The sequence below is a fragment of the Ipomoea triloba genome, chromosome 15 (assembly GCF_003576645.1).
Source record: "Ipomoea triloba cultivar NCNSP0323 chromosome 15, ASM357664v1".
NCBI lineage: Eukaryota > Viridiplantae > Streptophyta > Magnoliopsida > Solanales > Convolvulaceae > Ipomoea > Ipomoea triloba.
In genome coordinates, this window is record NC_044930.1 from 27,017,631 (window position 1) to 27,032,560 (window position 14,930).

Here is a 14,930-nt window from a genome sequence, read left to right on the forward strand (position 1 = left end):
ATACCTTCTCCTTCAATTCCTACACATAGCATATATATATTTATATACTCCTACACCATACTCTTTAAAATTATACGGAGTATAAGGGAGAAATTGCACTTTTCCCCCCTCCCCAAGTTATATGCTTATAAGTTATAACACCTTTTTCTTCTAAATTATTAATTAATATGTGGAAACAAATCATAGTAATTCAACTGAACACAAAAGTCTCGCACATTGTTATTGGTGAGACTCGAACCGTGGTCATTCTTCCAAAATTTTATCCATGTGACCAACTAAGTTGCCTACACGGCTTCTTTTCTAATAAATTCTTGCTTATATGTATGGATGACCACGGTTAGGTTTAAACTGAACTGGACAATGTAGCAACCGAATCGAAAGGTTCAGGTTATGATTCAGAACCAAAACCCAATATTTGAGTTTCGATTTATTAAATCGCGAACCGGAAAAACTTGATCCTAAACCGTGAATCGGTGGTTTGAAATCAGAAAAACTATTAACATTAGCTTAAAATTAGAATTATAATATTTACAAATAGTGTATGTTCTTTTTCGCATTTATTCTGATTCTCACATATAAATAGATATGACCGATGTTTGATTCTGATTTTGAGCAGATTCACGATTCCAGATGCGGTTCAAACTTTTTATTTTTAATTCTATTTTTTATTTTGAAAATAGTTTAAATTCAACAATTAATGTATTCAATAATTAATGTATTCTAATTAATAAATTGAAACCAAATATTGGGTTCCGATCATAAATTGTAACCAAAACCTTTCAGTTTGGTTGCTACAGTGTCTAATTCGATTTGAACCAAACCGCGATCATCTCTACATATAAGAAATAATTTGTTATATAAGAAAAAAAATAAAATATTTATTTTAAAGTTAAAAATGACCATTTAACATATATGGTGGGAAAACTGTCACTTTTAGAATAATTGAGGGACTATGTGGATACATAAATAAATAATTGAGGGACTATGTGGATACATAAATAATTCAGGTGAAAAAGTGCTATAAGTATATAATTCAGGAAGGAAAGCGTCATTTTTCTTTATATATTTGATAGATAAGAATTAAAATTCTCTTCACCAAAAAAAAAAAAAAAAATCCTGCTTTTTGCAGTAAAAAACTTAATAATAATAATAATAATAATAATAATAATAATAATAATAATAATAATGGCGCCATGGGACCTCGTTGGCCCAAATCTCGTTCTAGCTAGTGCCTCGAAACCTTTCTCAGAGCATTCAATTCCTGGCCAAACCATATTGTTGACTTCTTGATCACAAAACCAAACCCAAGACAGTGCAAGGGCATATACTCCTCCTTTTGCCCAATAAGCTAAGCCTTTCAAGTAAAATTGCATGCTGAATTGAATCATCCATTTGGACAAATTAACAATTGATGGTTATTGATAAATAAAGAAAAAAGAGGTCAGTGAATTTTATAAATACGATAAACTTAAAATTTACAATAATTATAAAATTAACTACGTATTTGTGGTAAAACTAGTCTAAATCAATGATGAATAACTGAAATCAATTCTCACTTTTTACTAAAATAGGTTATTCTCATTTGAATTCATCCCCCACACACACAAGGTAAAAGATATGGTAATAGGCTTCAGATTGAACACGAATTATTTAAAAAAAGTAGTAGCAATTTGGTCTTTTCAATTCGCATCTAGGTCAAATTTAAAGTGTGTGGTTTTTCTTCTTAAGGTGCATGTTTTTGTGCTTAAGGTGCGTGATTTGTGTGTTGTGTGCTGTGTGTTTATGGTGCGTCAGTTGTTGAAACTTAAGTGCATTAGTCTAAAGCTTTAGACGCGTAGTTTTATTTCTTAAAGTGTGTAGTTTATATGCTTAAGGTCGTCAATTGTTGAAACTTAAGGTGCTTAAATTTCTTCTTAAGGTGTGTTATTTTCCATCTTAAGGTGCGTTAGTCTAAAGTTTTAGATGCCCGATTTTCCTTCTTAAGGTGCGCTATAGTGTCTAATTCGATTTGAACCAAACCGTGGTCATCCCTATAAATAAGAAATAATTTGTTATAAAAGAAAAAATAAATGAAATATTTAGTTTTAAGGTAAAAATGACCATTTAACATATATGATGGGAAAGTTGTCACTTTTAGAATAATTGAGGGGTTAATATAGATACATAAATAATTTCAGGAAAAATAATGCTATAAGTATATAATTCATGAAAAAGTGTCATTTTTCCTTATATATTTGGTAGATAGGAATTGAAATTTTCTTCACCAAAAAAAATCTTGCTTTTTGCAGGAAAAAGTTTAATAATAATAATAATAATAATAATAATAATGATGATGATGATGGCGGCGGCGTCATGAGACCTCAAGGATCCATTTTGTTAGGAAAGTTAAGGTGTAGTCGATGAGCAAAATTAAAATTCATGACTTGCAACATAATAACACAAATCCTATTAATTGACTTGATTCATGCTTCTTCTTGTTGTCACTTCTGCCATAAATGACCTTGGTGTGCTTCATGTAAATTTGTAATTTTAGTTCCTTGGCGCAATGAATCCTCATCAACAGAACCTAATCAACCTTCCCTAAAAAGACAATGGTAATAGACATAGTTTCTCACCTATGTTGAATATATAATATAAATTAGGTGTACCTTTTTCATCAATGCCCAATATAATGTGTGATTCTAATTAATTGACTAAAGTTCATGTTTTTTTTTTTAATATACTCTAACATATTCATAGTATATGTTTAACAACTATATCAATTTTTTTATTGGGATGGAGTTTGAACCTAATACTTTCCTTATAAAAATCAATGAGTAAATTAACAATAATAAATAGTTAACGAAATATTTCGTTACTAAAGTTTGCACTAACGGAATGCATGATATCTACGAAAAAAGTAAATGATATAATAGAGGGTAAAATATGAAAAATAACAAACAAAAAAACAAAAAATTAAAATCAAAATAATATTACACCAACATTTTTTAGTTCTCATTAAGACCTAATTTTATAGACCATTTTTTAGTTCTCACTAGGACCTAACTTTAATTATTAGCTCTTATTATATTTGTGGACGTACATTACCCACATCTTGGAACTGTCCATGTTCTTGGCTTGGATGTCTTCTCATTGCTGGCTAATCCCATATACTTCTTCCAATCATCAATAACCATTTTAAGGCTACGAATTTTGCTGCCAAGACCAACACAACAATTGGCATGCATCGTGCACACCAGATTAAGGTCTTGTTTGGGATCGCAAAATCCTCCGAAGTAAGCCGTGTTCAGAAACCTTATTTTTAACCCAATCTGTTTAATGAAAGGATCATTTTTAATGACGTTTACCACGTCCTGTTCGTTCTTCCCCGGAAAAGCATCCTTCGATTTGTACCACAATTTGAAAAATTGGATGGAGCGGTTGTTTGATTTTACGTAGTAGAAGCCGCCGTTTGCGTAGTTGTTTAGGTCGGAAGACTCATACTTGCCGTAGTGGTCGCAACCGATTTGAAAGTCGGCGTCCGGGTACAACTGTGAGAATGGCTGACGAAGCCACATTATATCAGCGTCCTATTCAAAAAATATAAAATTTTATGTGAGAGGGAATCATATAAAACTGTTAAGATCAAATGCTTACTACTAATTACACCAAAAATTATAATTATAAAGGCACAATTTTATTTTATTATACCAGCATTAATCACATTTTGTAAAGGTAAAGTGTTGAATTTGATCCTTCACCCAACAATTCCAATTTTTGAACTCTATGTTCACAATTTCATAACTCTATATTTAATATTATAACACAATTTTTGAATCCATATAATAAAATTGTGAATATAGAGTTATAGAATTGTGAATATTGAGTAATGTAATTTTGTATACTGAAATTTAAAATTGTGAACATAGAGTTTTTAAATTAAGAACATGAACCCGAGTCCCTAACATAATTTGTCATTCCCACCCCTAGCTTAGTGCTAGCCCTAAGCTAAGATAGTAAAAGATCCATACTTGCAACCACAACATCACGAGTTAGAATTCTTGCCCCTTGATTTAAGTTATGAGTAGTATAACTTGATTTATTTCCTCGTGGTGTTGTTTATCAATTAAGGTCACAAGGCTGAATTTAAAACACACTTTATTTCTTTATACAGTCATCACATTTTTAAGACTTTGAAGCAACATGTATGATGTTGGACTTGACCTTTTTATCGCCCTCAACCCAATAATTTCCTATCTCCAATTGCTAAACTTAAGGATTCATTGATCCTAGCCCAACAATTAATAATTCAAAAATATGCTTATATATATTATATATACCGTAAAAATGAAGCTATATCCCATTTCGAGAACCTCCCGCAAAAAGTCAAGCCTCCTCCACATCATCTTCAAGTAGTGTTTGGTCATGAAATTCGCCTCGCCGGAGAAGTCATCTCCGTCAGTGCTCAAGTTGTAGCAATGAGGGTGTAACTCACGGCATCGAGCGTAAGCGGTTTTGTCCACGGCCGCGACTACCAAGTGCTTCAACAGGCCTTCTGTTTGGTTCCCAATCCTAAAACTCTCCAAAAACAGATCAAATAAATTGCCCGAGGTTGTCCATGCTGCGTTTAAGGTTGTTATGATCACTGTTCTGTTTGCCATGGCTGCCTTCTCCAACACTTTCTCTACACTGTTCTCCACCACCTTTTCCTAGCAATTAAGATTATACAACTGAAATTAATTACTAATTAACTCCCTTTTTATTAATCTAGCCTGGAACAATAATTTATTTTAAAAAAGAAAAGGAAAATCACCAATTTGCTCCTTCAATTATTTTTTAATTGTTAATGTAGTTTCTAGTTTTAAATTTCAACTAATTTGATCTATGAATTGTTTACAATTTACTAATTTAGTCAATTAAACCCTTCCGATGGATAAAAAATGGTGTTTTTCTCACTTTTAAAATTTTCTTAATTGATCCTCGAAAGGTTTAATTGACAAAATTTTAAATAACTCAAATATCAAATTAGTTAAAATTTGTAAGTTGATCTTAATTAAAGCAAATGATGCATACATACTAACTAACTATTTAAAATTTGTTAGTTGATCTTAATTAATTTATTTAAAATTAAATAACCAAAAACTTGCACTCTAGGTTGTGCAAATTGAGTATACAAGGTTTAAAATTAAAGAAAACATTACAATTACAGTACGACCATATTTAAATTGAATTCTATTACTTTTTTTTTTGAAAACAAATTCTATTACTTATTCTTCTAATTTTTACTCTTTCGATTCATAGGTATCAAACAATGATAACTTATCTTCTTCACGTAGATTCTTACAAAAAATGTATAAAATTTGAGTTTCAAAGAAAACTTTGAGTATAAAATAAGAGTTAATAAAAATAAAAACATGTTGATCAACGGCATGCAGATGGTGGTTGGGGTTGAATAACTTACCATGGATATGGATGAAGAAGGAATGGTTTTGTTGGGAGCAGTAGAAGGAGATGAAGTAGCAGAAAAGTTTCCATGTTTCAAGTTGGAGAGGTTGGGGAAAAGTTTTCCGGCAGAAGTGGATTGATAAAGAAGGAGACACGACAACGTTAGAATCGTAAAAAGGACAAGGATTTTGACAACGTTACTCGGAATAATGCGGTGGCGGTTATGGTGGAAGGGTTGATTGGCGCGGCCGCCACCCTCCTCCACAAGCTTATTTTCTTCATCATTATTATTGTTACTGTTTTTTCTTTCTCCTCCCAAAATTTCCATTATTGTTTCGTATGTCGAAGCCCCAATGTGGGATCTTACCTCAACAACAACATGCTACACACCACATATTTATACTCCTACGCCATAATCTTTTAAGTTAATTATATATTGGGAAAATTCATTCCTTTTGTTTTGCAACTGGATAGTCTCCCGAAACTTGTCAACGTACTGGAAAATTCGAAACATTTCTTTATTTAATATTGAAAAATTCTCCAGTAAAGATCATAGCAAATGGCGCTATTTTTTGGCCTCTAAATTATATGTTTATAACATTTTCTCTTTGAACTATTCATTTATCCATATTCTAAAAGTGGTGATTTATTCTCCTAATATATTATATGAACATTTTTACCTTTAAAATAAATATTTCATTTATTTTTCTTCCCCAAATGAAATATCATGTGGAAATTCGTTGGAGAAGAAAAATAAATGAAATATTTATTTTAAAAGTAAAAATCTCCATTTAGGGTGTGTTTGGAAAGCAGGAAAATGACTTCTAGAAAATATTTTCTAGAAAATAAGTTATTTTCCGGAAAATGAGTTCATTTTCCGTGTTTGGATGTACTCTGGAAAACTGTCTTTAGGTGTTTGGTTCATTTTCCGGAAAATGAGTATAAATATATAATTATATAATTTTATTCTTTTATTTAAAATATAAAAAATATATAACCTAATAATATTTATTATAACTAAATTAATTTTTTTAAAAAAAAAAAGAAAAAAAAAGGGACTACTGCTGTGGTTTCCGGCGGAAACCAGAGCAGTCGTCGCTGCTCTGGTTTTCGCCGGAAACCAGAGCAATGGTTGCTGCTCTTGTTTCCGACGGAAACCAGAGCCGGCGGACTGGTTTTCGCCGGACTGAAGGGAGGGACCATTTTCCGTGAAGCCCGTGAAGCCAGTTCGCCAAGTCCTCCCTTGGCGTGAAGCCATTTTCTCTCTCCGGAAAATGACTTCCGGATATTTTATCCGGAAGTCATTTTCCGAAAAAAGTCCCCTATTTTCCGTGGTCAATAGAAATTGATTTCCGTTGACCACATTTTCTGGGTGTTCCCAAACACCCAAAGCCCGGAAAATGATTTCCGGAAATCATTTTTCGGGCTTCCAAACACACCCTTAATATATCAAGTGGAAATTGGTCACTTTTAAAATAATTGAGGGGCTAATGTGAATACAAAAATAATTCAAGGAGAAAAAAAATACTATAAATATATAATTTAAGGAAAAAAGGTGTCATATTCCTTAAATATTTGATAGATAGAAATTAAAATCCTCTTCACCATATTTCTAACAAAAAAAAAGTCTTGCTTTTTGTACGGAAAAAATTAATAAATAATAATAATAATAATAATAATAATAATAATGGCGTCATGGGACCTCGTTGGCCCAAATCTAGTACTAGCTAGTGCCTCGTACCCTTTCTCAGAGCATTCAATTCCTGGCCAACATAAGAATTAAAATTCTCTTCACCATATTTCTAACAAAAAGAAAAAAAAAGTCATGCTTTTAGTAAGCAAAAGGTTAATAATAATAATAATAATAATAATAATAATAATAATGGCGCCATGGACCTCGTTGGCCCAAATCTAGTACTAGCTAAGTTCTCGTACCCTTTCTCTGAGCATTCAATTCCTGGCCAAACCATATTGTTGACTTCTTGTTCACAAACCAAACCCAAGCCAGTGCAAGGGCATATATTCCTCCTTTTGCCCAATAAGCTAAGACTTTCAAGTAAAAATTGCATGCTGATTTGATTCATCCATTTGGACAGATTAAAAATTGATGGTTATTGATAAATAAAGAAAAAAGAAGTGAGTCAATAGTTCAAATTGAACCAGGATTATTATAAAAAAAAAAGTACTAGCAATTTGATATTTTTGCATCTAGGTCAAATTCGAGGTGTGTGGTTTTTGTGCTTAAGTTGCGTGGTTTTTGTGTTGTATGCTTAAGGTGCGTGAGTTATTGAAACTTAAGTGCGTCAGTCTAAAGCTTTAGCTGCGTGATTTTCTTTATTAAGGTGCGTAGTTTGTATGCTTAAGGTGTGCCAGTTGTTGAAACTTAAAGTGCTTAAGTTTCTTCTTAAGATGTGATGTTTTCCTTCTTAAGGTGCGTCAGTCTAAAGATTTAGATGCGTGATTTTTCTTATTAATGTGCACTATTTTTTTTTTAGAGTTTGCTCCTTTAATTGAGGACGAACCTCCTCCTTTTTTTGCAATCCCTAAACACACTACTATCACGTTATTTTTTTTAAATAATTTTTCTTGATTTGAGTCGTTGATCTAGATTAAATCAACGACTTATCTTTCACCTGCGAAAGCCTTCGCACGTGATCTGATCTCTCTCTCCCTCTCTCTCTCTCTCTCTCTCTCTATATATATATATATATATATATATATATATATATATATATATATATATATATCTCCCCTCTCTCTCTCTCTATATATATTAGAGAGAGAGAGAGAGAAATATGTTCAAATATGAATGCGTCTTCCCGTGCGGTTTGCACCACTCAATGTTAGAAAATGCACTACAATGGAAATGCACAAAACACCAAAAAATACACCACACATCCAAAATAATACAGTATAACTTTATGCCCCTAATAGTGCATTTACTAACACTGTGTGGTGTATATTTACATACCTAGTGGTGTATTTTTTGGTATGCGTACCTAATGATGCATATTTATGTGGTACATTTTCTAACATTAAGTGGTATATATTTATATACATAGTGGTGCAACCGCACTGACCACACGTTAAAGAGCGACCACACCTGATTATGACTATATATATATATATATATATATATATATATATATATATATATATATATAATCCAAATCTAGTACTAGCTAGTGCCAGCTAGTACCCTTTCTCAGATCATTCAATTCCTGGCCAATCCAAACCCACAAGCCCATATTGTTGACATCTTGTTCACGAAACCAAACCCACGCCCGTGCATGCCAATGGTGATTGGGGGTTTTTAGTACACATAACTCTGGGGATCATAGTGTCAAAAAGACATTGTTTTGCTTAATTTTATTTTTTGTGCGGCCAACGCAATACTATTCTAAAGCATAATGTACATTATATTTTTCGAGATCTTTTGTACATGTAAACAAATAACTTGATAATTGCTGACACATATTATGATAAGTACAAGTACATAAACTATCAATTGCAAGTACAGAATGTATCAACTATAGATTCATAATTTGACTTGGTAATTGATGATACATAATATGATAGCTACAGGTACAAAAACGTAACTATCAGTTGCATGTACAAAATGTCTCAACTATAAATACAAAATCTGAAAATTATTTTTGGATCAGAATTTAGTCAATTTACAATGTAAGGTTAATTCTGATCAATGGTATAATGTGTCCCATATATATGATTACTAGTACTTATATATGCAATGCGTAAAAATAAATGTCAAGCATTAATGACTAATGTTAAAATAATTTAAAATAATATATAAATAATATAAGCTACAAAATTTATAATGTATTAAAATGGTTAATTATTCACTTAGTTTTTATGTTTATATTAATAAAATATAATTGTTACTCTTTTTTATTAGAAGTATATATTTTGTCTATATGTATTTTTAGCAAAGATATGTTTATTATAAGCTTGGGATCGTTTATGTGTCCCGAAAAAGTTTAGTGGTTTGGGTTTCAAGGAGATATGGGTTTTTAATCTTGCAATGTTGGGGAAGCAGACCTGACGCTTTCTGATCAAGCCACAGTCTTTGGTGACAAGGATGTATAAGGCTAGGTGCTTTCCCAAGTCAACTTTTATTGATGCTTTAGTTGGCAACTGCCCAAGCTATTGTTGGCGTAGCATAATAGCTGCTCATGAGCTAGTTTGTAGTGAGGTCAGGAGGAGGATTGGTGATGGCCATTCAACTTTGATCTGCAGACATCCTTGGTTGCTAGATGATCCTAGCCCAATGGTACAATCTACAATACCTCATGGGCATGAGGGTTCTTTGGTATCAGGATTAATGGATCCCTCTACAAATTCGTGGGACCAAGAATTTTTGGTTGATTTCTTTATACCTAGTGACGTGGAGCGTATTTTGAGTGTCCCCATCACCCTGGGTTATGTTGACTCGTGGTACTGGCATGGGGACCTGAAGGGCTAGTATTCTGTTAAGTATGCTTACATGCGCATTTTTGGTGATTTTTTTATTGACCCCGGGGCTTTTAATAAATGGCTCTCCCTATGGAGAATTAAATCCCCCATAAATGGAGAATTTTCTTGTGGAAGGCTCGCACTAATATTCTACCCACTACAACAAACCTACTTTTAAAGAGGGTTGATGTGGACCCTTCATGCATAATGTGTGGGCTTGAACATGAAACCACAATGCATACACTATTATTTTGTGACTTTTCAAAGCTAGTTTGGCATGAGTTATCTATACCAACTTATGCTTTGGCGGGTGACACTTTTCCCTTGTGGTTTTCTAATGCAATGAGTGTGTTCTCTAATGGTGTTTTCTAATGATATTCTAATACATAGTAAAATATATTTTGTTTAATATAGTATTTAATTAATTAATATTTTTTTTATAATAATCAATGTATTAAGTAAGTAAAATTAGATAAATTTGATATTTAATACTTAACTAATAGAATATTGAACAATATAAATGTACTTTTGTCATGAAAAAATTAAAATACAATAATTTCATCATGATATATAAATGTTCAAGCATTAAAGAATATAGACATAATTCAATAGTATAATTTACATTTACTTTTATAAGTTAATTAATAGATTAAATAGATATTGCGTGAGAATATTTTTTTATTAACAAAGAAAGTTCTTATTGTTGGTTGCTTCTTTTGGAAGCAATGATGGTTTGACTCTATATCAAGTTTAGTCTCAACAACGTAGGTGCTAGTAGTGATAAAAGAAACACCATTTGTTAGGCTGAACGTTGCCAGGTAAGATTCATTAAATCCATTGACCTAGTCAGGCTTGCTGCTGGCAAATTAAATAATAGCTTAATCCCTTCTGGGTTCCGGGTGGGTTGGAAATAATAAGGGTGTTTGCCTTTCTTTCATGTCTCATGCAAAGTACTTCATTCATTTATTCGTTTATCCTTTATTTTTCTACTTATTAGTTTATTTTTATTGATTTATTTGATGTGTGCATGCTTTTTGTTCTTTGTATGCCTCTTTTTACTTTCTTGGTCTTGCCCTTGTGGGCTTTCTTTGAACAGGTCATGCCTCAACGTCAGTGTTTGCGTTAAGAAGTTACACCCTTACCGGATTGAACGGTGACTAGGTAGAAATTAATCAAATTCGTTGGTCTGATCATGCTTGCTGCTGACTAATAGTAGCTAATCCTATTGGGGTATAGGTTAAGTTGTTGCGTTTGGTTGCTACTAGTTATGCTGATGTTGTTTTGAGGAGGCATGTGTGTGATGCTCTTTTGGGCTTGTTTGTGATATCCTGCGGACACGGTTTTTCTCTGTGTCCTGCGTGCCATGTTCTTACTTTCAACACGGCGTGTCATGTTCTTACTTTCTGCTTTATTCTTTAGATTTTGTGACTAGGTGACATGTGAGCCAAATCTTGATGGAAGCTTGTGTCCCGTACTTGATTTATTTCTCTTTATGGCAGCTTGTGTGCATTGTTGGCTATCCTAGTAGAGGTGATGTGTCTATGTTCTCTTGTTATGCTGTTGGATTTTCGAGTGTTAACTAAAAGGCTTGGGCTTATTGGGCTTATTAGAGGATCTTGCATCTGTATTTATTAGTTAGAATATTTCATTATTTAAGTTTGGGCCATAAATTATGCCGTCGACCCAGGTTCACCTTGCAAGGTGCATGGACCTGGCCGGGTCCCGTTTCACTATATATATATATATATATATATATATATATATATGTGTGTGTGTGTGTGTGTGTGTGTGTGTGTGTATGTATGTATATGTATATATAATTATTAAACATGTAACCCTGAAATGTGTGAATGTGGAGGTTTCAAATTGTGAATATGGAGTATAGAATTTGTGAATGTAGAGTTATGAATGTGTGAATATGGAGAATAGAATTTGTGAATGTAGAGTTATGAATGTGTGAATCTGTAGTAGAGTTAACAGAGTTCTAGTTGCCCTGAAATGTGTGAATGTGGAGGTTTCAAATTGTGAATGTATAGTATAGAATTTGTGAATGTAGAGTTATGAATGTGTGAATCTGTACTAGAGTTAACAGAGTTCTAGCAACTTGTAGCCCTGTAATGTGGGAATGTGGAGTTCCCAAGTTGTGAATATGGAGTATAGGACCTGTGAATATAGAGCTTTGAATGTGTGAATGCATAACAGTGGTAATATTGTTACTAAACAGCCCTGTAATGTATGAATGTGGAGTATAGGATCTGTGAATGTAGAGTTTGTGTTCTGTTGTGATGAGGAGCCGCCGTTAATTTTATTTTTAATTGTAAAACGACGTCGTATTGGACCCAGGTCCACCTTGCAAGGTGGACCTGGGTCCACGGCATAACTATTGAGTTTGGGCTTGGTTGGCTTGAACATTCTTATTTTATTTATTTTTATTTTTTAGACCTGGACCTATTTTTTGAACTTGGATCCATTCTTTTATTTATTTATACTTTAGTTTAGTATGGGCCTCTTCTTGAAACCTAAGTTTGTTTTATTTTTTTTTTTGTAGTAAAAAAAAATTAACAAATAAAGAGAATAACAATATGAGCGTGCAGTGACATAGAAGCAAGATTGCAAGCTAATAATAGAGTAACAGTACACATGAATAGAGGATCACGTTTCTTTCATGGGATGATCAACAAAAGGAATTCGGCTAAAGTAATATATCTTTGATTCTTGATAATGAAGGTATTCCTACTTAGTCTCTTGATCAAGTAGGAGAGTTGTTTGTGAAGTACTACACTGAACTACTAGGTCAAAGGAAAGAACTGAGGAGTTGTACTTCAAATAGGGGCCTTGTGTGACGACTGTGTTTGGATCAATTATGAATAATTTAAGTTGATTTATTTTATATATTGTGATTTTGGTTAAAAAATTAAAAATTAGTTAAAGTTGACATATAAAATTATCACTTTGAGGCAAAGTTTTGAGTACTGACGGTAATAATGGTGTTACCGGTATATTATTTGAGTATTATTGAGTGTTATCAAGTATTTGAGTATAGTATTGAGAGCAGGGCTCAGTGTACAAGATGAGTTCAGTGTAGTTTTGTTTAGTAAAAAGTGTCGTAAGAAGTCCCCTTTCTACAAGTGTTGTGAGCCTTTTTATCTCCTTCAGCTCAGTAATGGAGCGTTAATGCCAAGGGCTGAGGAGCCGTTGAGCATTAATGCCTTGAGCTGAACGTTGGGTGTCAATGCTGAGGAGTTGAACGTTGGACATCAATGTTGAGGGGCTGAACGTTGGGCATCAATGTTGAGGGGCTGAACTTTGGGCATCAATGCTGATGAGCTGAACGTTGGGCACCAATGCTGAGGAATTGAACCGTTGAGCATTGATGCTGAGGAGTGAGGTGTCTTGGGTAGTTTGAACGTCCATTGTCTTGCCTTTGGGTTCTGCCAGTGGTTCCGGGTCGAGTACCCAATTATCCTGTCAAGTATGATCCACTCTTGATTTAGATCATATCAAAGCGATTTCAAGGTTCCCTAAGTAAGAGGTTTAATTATATATATACTCAAAAAGTCTAAATGAATAATAAATGAATAAAAAAATTGATTCTCACTATGTACCCTTTTGAGTTGGAAAGACTTGCAGTGAGTTTGCACTAAGTATATATATAATTTTCTTTTTGGATGAGTATAAATTATATATCTTAGAAGTTGACTTTCCATTAGAGTTAATTGCCACGTTAATGCTAATTTGACCACCCTACAAAAAATACATATTTAAGTGGTCAAGCGTTTTTCTCACTCAAAAAATTAAGAATATTTTATTAAAAAATAGTATTGATAAAAGCATTTTTAATTTGAAAAACAAAATAAAAATGGGCAAAGAAAAGTAAACCTAGAATATCCAAAAATGTTCGAATGATTTTGATGAAAGCTGAACCATTGGATAGGAATGGTACTTACTACTTACCTGGACTGAGCCACTGAGGTCAAGTCGGTCTACCTTACCAGACTACAGTGGTGGGCCACCACTCCACCCGGCCCATGTGACATCCATACGCATCATGCCCGACATCTACAAGACCTTACCTCACCTGTTTCTTTAAAAATATCAATTATGTATAATTACTTTCATCATTATTTGATTGTTTTATTATTCCCGCATTACCCTACCAATATCACCTCCCATTTTGTACTGCACCCCACCTCATTTATCATAACCATCATTAATTTTCATTACTCTAGTTTTTGTTTGTTCTTGTTTAAATAATTAATTTTCATTACATTAGGAATATAATTTAACAGTACAATTGGTTTCAACAACATAATAATCCATTCAAATATTGTTCAATTTATGTCTTATATATATGTTATTTAAAAGATGATTGTTGCTAAAGCGTAGTGGAATTGATCTGAACATAATGGAACATAGTCTAAATATGATGCTTATGAGTACAAGAACAGTTTTGTAAATATGCCATTAAGGTTACATTGTCTATAAATGTGATAGGTGCTTATAAACTCTTCTTTTTGTCGTTCTTAATCTCTTGATCTTGTTTTTCTCAAGAAATATTATATAGCGTCATAAAAGAGGTGATTGAGTAAGTGGGCATGATTTTTATGTCAAAAAAATCATGTATCAAAATTTTGCCAATATCCTTTTGATTAAACATGTCACACTACAATGTCTTTCTCTTATGATTTATCACACAAGAGTTGCTAATATCTGCACCCAAATAATCTTACACTATTATATATGGCAATATCATATGCTATATGAAAAAAAAAAACAATATTGTTTACTAAATTTTTATATATAATTTAGAAATTAAGCATGTCTCTTTTTTGGCTAGCTAGAATGAATGATACTTGTAAATGAGATGCTGACGCTATTATTTTATTTATTTAATAGATTGAATGGAGTTTGAGGAACATTCTCAAGATACGTATGGTAGTAGATTACATGCATTTTCTTTAATTAATGAGGAGATTATTGTACGTACGTGTGTATTAGGTTGTGTAATACTTCTACATACATACACATTCATG

General features: G+C 32.7%; 1 protein-coding gene across 1 annotated transcript; it reads right to left on the reverse strand.

Annotated features, from left to right (window-relative positions):
* Positions 1 to 2,935: 2,935 nt before the first annotated feature.
* On the reverse strand, positions 2,936 to 5,808 carry LOC116006934 (uncharacterized protein At4g15970-like). The gene is made up of 3 exons (XM_031247459.1): positions 5,441 to 5,808; positions 4,320 to 4,688; positions 2,936 to 3,569 (listed from the first exon to the last, which is right to left on the reverse strand). The coding sequence occupies exons 1-3, from the start codon at positions 5,750 to 5,752 to the stop codon at positions 3,084 to 3,086; spliced, it is 1,167 nt and encodes a 388-aa protein (XP_031103319.1). The 5' UTR covers positions 5,753 to 5,808; the 3' UTR covers positions 2,936 to 3,083.
* Positions 5,809 to 14,930: the final 9,122 nt, after the last annotated feature.

Coding starts and splice junctions, on each gene's coding strand:
- LOC116006934 (XM_031247459.1), bottom strand. CDS start 5,752: ATGGAAATTTTGGGAGGAGAAAGAAAAAACAGTAACAATAATAATGAT. Junction 4,689..5,440: donor CTTCTTCATCCATATCCATG/GTAAGTTATTCA, acceptor CTTAATTGCTAG/GAAAAGGTGGTGGAGAACAG. Junction 3,570..4,319: donor GATATAGCTTCATTTTTACG/GTATATATAATA, acceptor TTTTTTGAATAG/GACGCTGATATAATGTGGCT.